Here is a 4,779-nt window from a genome sequence, read left to right on the forward strand (position 1 = left end):
ACATATTGCATGGGAGAACAACGATTACACCATGGCTTCGACACTAGTTGAAGTGGCATGGGGGAAGCACCTTCCTAAGAGGTTTCCCATTCTACTACTATTTTATGCATATGCACACTTAAATGGAAGGTCTCTATAAACTGATCTAGCCATCCGAATCACGGAATATTTGGTTTAGCCAATTCATGCAAGTCTTTCTTTTACCAAACTCACATATCGTGAGTGTATATATTAAGTAAAAACCAAAAAATTACAATAAACTTGTGCCCACAACGAGCCACAAATGCAGCGAGTACCATCCTAACCAAGTCCACAAACCATGGCTTTTAACAGAAGGGAAGCCACAAACCCATACAACTAGATACATAAAGCCGATAATGACCATTTAGGTTGCCACCACTGTTGACCCTCTCCCACAGAGGAAACAGTGCCCTAAAAGACCAATGAACCAAAGCCACCACAGTCACACATGACCAAACATCCAAGAGTCATGAACTGTCGAAACCGAAGCTATCGTTTGATACAAGCACCGGCATCTTGAATGCCACCACCATGGAAGACACTGCCACCGTCTTCAATGGTGTCCAAGACCATGCTGCCTAAAACCATCTCCGATCGAGATCATCGGAGACACACAACCACACAAGGATAGATCCATGAAATCTGACAAAGCCACATCAAGGGAGACAAAACACCAATATGCCCACCGAACTGATAGCGGTTACCACAAGACCATAGCATACATGCAACCGCATCCACCCTTGCAAGGCAAGAATCAGGCCGCTCCACATCCCCGAACCAGTAGTCTCTCCATGCAGCAGTAGGAAAAAAAACCCCGTCCCGTCAATTCTAACCATAACTTGGCGGGCTGATTTTCTCCTGGTAGAAGCAGGGCCATCGCCAGGCCCTTGTGGAAAAAACAAAGCCAGTCTTGAGAGGGCTTGGAGGACCCATTGCCAGCCAGGGCAGCTCCCTTGTCCACAGTCCGAAGACCATGCTCGCCATGAGATCCTTTGTGGCATGCAGGTCCATCGCAACCTCTAAGATGGGCGGGGACAACCCCTAGACGGGCCGCCAATGAGGCCCCCTCCTCGATGCAAACACGTCAGAGTAGTCGTCCACCTCCCAGCACTCAAGACTGGTGTTGCATCTTTACTCAATTGTGCTAGAGAGGCTAAGTTGGTTTTCTTAAAGAACAAGGTCAACGAGTCAGAAAATCTCTTCTAATACTCCATTGAGGTTGGAGGGAAAACAGGTTAAGGAAAGGTAGTTGCAGCGTTCGAGAAAGGCGTGCCTCAACTTAGCCTTTAGCCGATTGAAAATCAAGATTAGCTGGTTGTAAATGACGGTAAAAGAAACAAACTGGAAAATATATTAAAAAACAGTTCAAAAATTTTAAAAATTGGAAATTTCTACTAGTATTTCCAGTTTGCATATGTACAAGGAGGAAACCCGACCGCTTAGGAAAAAAGAGTTTCCCGAACACTGGATAGTTGCTCACTCCCGGTAATATGACATAAAGATTGAAATATTCACAAATGGTACTAGCAACTCATATTCATTAGGTGGTAGTGTGGATGCAAGGTAAAAAGTCTAAGCCTCGTTTGTTGCTTATAAAATCATGATGTTTTATAAGAGTTGGTCTAACGGTAAGGATTTGGCCTCTCAACTTACGGGTTGTGGGTTCAAATCCCCTATTGGGTCACACTCTAGAAAGACACCTTGTGTTCACTTGGTGTTCACGTTGTTAGGGCTCTTGCCCTTGGACACTTGCGTGCATCCTCCTCCTGCGGTGGGTCACCCGAGGAGGAGGTTCTTAGCTGGTTGCTACAAGTTCTATCCGTCGTTCCCAGCATGTGGTGTATCAATTAGGTGGCCGTGGTGATGCCTACACGTGGCTCTTGTCCGATGGTACGTGGCCCTTGCTCGACCATGTAGCATGGCTAATATTTGGAAGGGATAAGCACCTCCCCCTGTGGACCCTCTGGTGTGTCGAAAACAAAATCATGATGTTTTATGTTGGTCTAGCAAAAATCATTACCCTCCGGATCTTTGTGAGACCTAGTTCTAAGTATGATATACTTGTTTGCCTTACAAATGCATGCAACCTATCCTAGTGTAGATTCATTCCATGGCCACTTCTTAAGTCATTTCATGTCTCTTTGATCCACTTTTGAGACACCAAGAATCTACAACAATTAGGCACGCCACTAGACTCTCGATGCCTTTAGGTCATTGATTGTCAACCTTTGCATGCCATATCTCTCTCTCTCTCTCTCTCTCTCTCTCATGCAAGCATCACCCAAATTTATTAAGTACGAATCTCTCTCTCTCTCTCTCTCTCTCTCTCTCTGCGCACCTCATTTGCATGTAGCAGGCTGTGGAAGTTGAAGCATTCCATATATGCCACCAGAAGGGCCGTTGAAATGAGGATTGTCACTGGCCGGAAGCTTTTGATGGCCGCCATCACCCACACCCGAAACATGTGTGTGTCTGTGTGTGTGTGTGTGAGAGAGAGAGAGAGAGAGAGAGAGAGCGAGCTCTGCTGTGTGTGCGTGTGCGTGTGCGTGTGTGTAGACAAGAGGGGGGAGGAGGGGAGTTACGACTCCGTTCAACACGTCGCTTCTTCTTCTATCTCTTTCAACCTTGACTTGACCTCATCTTTTATATTGTGATGAAATGGTCCATCTCAATCTTTTAAAAATGCGGATGCTTATCCATTTTCATTTACAATTAGCAAATTATCAAAATTATCCATCATTTTGGAAACATGTTGAAACCTTCAAGGTCAATTTGTGTACTCCTCGAACTAGTGGTTCAAAATGGCCTACCAGAAGGACCCCACACACACACACACGCATGCGCGCACACACCCCTCCCTTGACAATGGATCTCAACATGAATTTTTACCTTGATTATGTAAGAGCAATTTTAGAAACCTTGAAAGGAGAGCCAGTCCACTTGGCTCATCTTCATTGGAGAGAGAACTTGGAAAATTAAAACTAAGAACCCGTAAAAAGAACCCCTAAAGTAAAGCTAAAAACTCGTAACGCTAACGCTAAAAATATGCAGAAAAGCAAGAGGCCACCACCTTTTATAGCAGCGCGCGCACACACGAGGAGAGAGAGAGAGAGAGAGAGAGAGAGAGAGAGAGAGAGAGAGAGAGAGAGAGAGCAATTGATGACGTAGAGCAGAAAACAGAGCGGAGAAGAGAACATGTACTTGTTTTTTTTTTCCATCCTACTGCCGGTGAGAGAGACAGAGAGGCATGCTACTGCAGAGAGAGAGAGAGAGAGAGAGAGAGAGAGAGAGAGAGAGAGAGAGAGAGAGAGATTTTATTATCGTCCTCGGAGGTCAAATATGACCTATGGGACCAAAGTTACATGTGATGTAGTATGTGTATGGCTGATGAGTGACTCTCGATGCTCCAAAATTGTAGTGATGAGAGTCGCAATGGAGAGCCCACACTTTGGCTGGGAGAGGAAAGTGTGTAGGTCTAAGTTATGGCTGAAAATGTGAGAGAAGCAAGTTCGGATGTGACCAAAAGCTGAGCACTCTAGTAGTGTGTGGTACTCAAACTCTCGAACTTGCAGTGAGCATAATGTGCACAATCGATTTGACTCTTCTCCATTGCCCCAACGCCCTATCTCGCATCGAAGGAAATGGGAGCTAAGCCGAATCGCTGCAATAGTGCGTATCGCGGACAAGGGAATAGGCTCAAGCATGTAAGTGTGAGTACGGTTTCCTCTCTCAGCGAAGAACATGGTTTTGGTAGTTGGGGGCAATATAGGTGGTGTAATGTATGAAGAGAGAGAGAGAGAGAGAGAGAGAGAGAGCTACGTTCTGCGTTTCAATTGCTGGCTCCTCGTCCTGGAATACCACCCCCAGCACCTCAACAACAGCAGCCCTGAGGCTTTCGACCATGCCACCTCCACACTGCAGCGCTTCTCTACAGGTCAAGCCACAACTGACGGACTGCCGAGAGAGAGAGAGAGAGAGAGAGAGAGAGAGAGAGAGAGAGAGAGAGAGAGAGAGAGAGAGAAAGAGAGAGAGAGAGAGAGGTCCTCTAGCTCGCAGATGCATGGCAAGCGATGTCATAAATATGCACGCTGGCTGCAATTCTTTACCTTGCGTTTCAATTGCCTGGCCTTGCATGTGCTCCCATGGGAGGTGGTATACCCCGCACGGCAGTAGCATGGCTGCACAGAGAGAGAGAGAGAGAGAGAGAGAGAGAGAGAGAGAGAGAGAGAGAGAGAGAGAGAGAGAGAGAGAGAGAGAGAGAGAGAGAGAGAGAGAGAGAGACTCATTCAAGGTGAAGCTCTCACAAAATCGTCAGAGCAGAATGCGTGCCTGGCTGACTGCATAATGGCTTAGCGGCCGCGGTTGGAAATTGGCTGCTTGCAGAGCCGTTCTCCAGTCCGCGTGCGTTTGTAGGCGGCGCCGCCACGGCCCCTCATCCTGCCCGCCAACCATGGTGTAAATTCGCTCTCCAAGTAACCACTGCTCCATACAAAGCCTATGCATAGAGTCTCTGTTCATGCCTGCCTCTAGTGAATCGAACATGGCCGAGAAGAAATGCAACGCACTCACAAAGTGCTTCTGAAAGGGCCCCACATTGAGCTGAGTATCCATCTCTGCCACTGTAACAACACGGGGACAGAGCTTGGCCGCCACATGAAGGGTATGAAAAACAGTAGTTTTAGCAGCGCCATCTAGGAGATTACAGAGCTCCAGCATGAAGTTCACAATGACAACCTCCCCTTCTTCGACCCGGAACAT

At 47.0% G+C, this 4,779-nt stretch overlaps 1 protein-coding gene across 1 annotated transcript; it reads right to left on the reverse strand.

Moving 5' to 3' along the window:
* Positions 1 to 4,332: 4,332 nt before the first annotated feature.
* On the reverse strand, positions 4,333 to 4,779 carry LOC147443327 (SCARECROW-LIKE protein 7-like). Its single transcript, XM_086529839.1, has one exon. The coding sequence runs from the start codon at positions 4,777 to 4,779 to the stop codon at positions 4,333 to 4,335; it is 447 nt and encodes a 148-aa protein (XP_086385965.1).

The sequence above is a fragment of the Adiantum capillus-veneris genome, chromosome 14 (assembly GCF_014529385.1).
Source record: "Adiantum capillus-veneris isolate H3 chromosome 14, ASM1452938v2, whole genome shotgun sequence".
NCBI lineage: Eukaryota > Viridiplantae > Streptophyta > Polypodiopsida > Polypodiales > Pteridaceae > Adiantum > Adiantum capillus-veneris.

What these genes read in the sequence shown, in the direction of transcription:
- LOC147443327 (XM_086529839.1), bottom strand. Translation starts at nt 4,779, where the DNA reads ATGTTCCGGGTCGAAGAAGGGGAGGTTGTCATTGTGAACTTCATGCTG.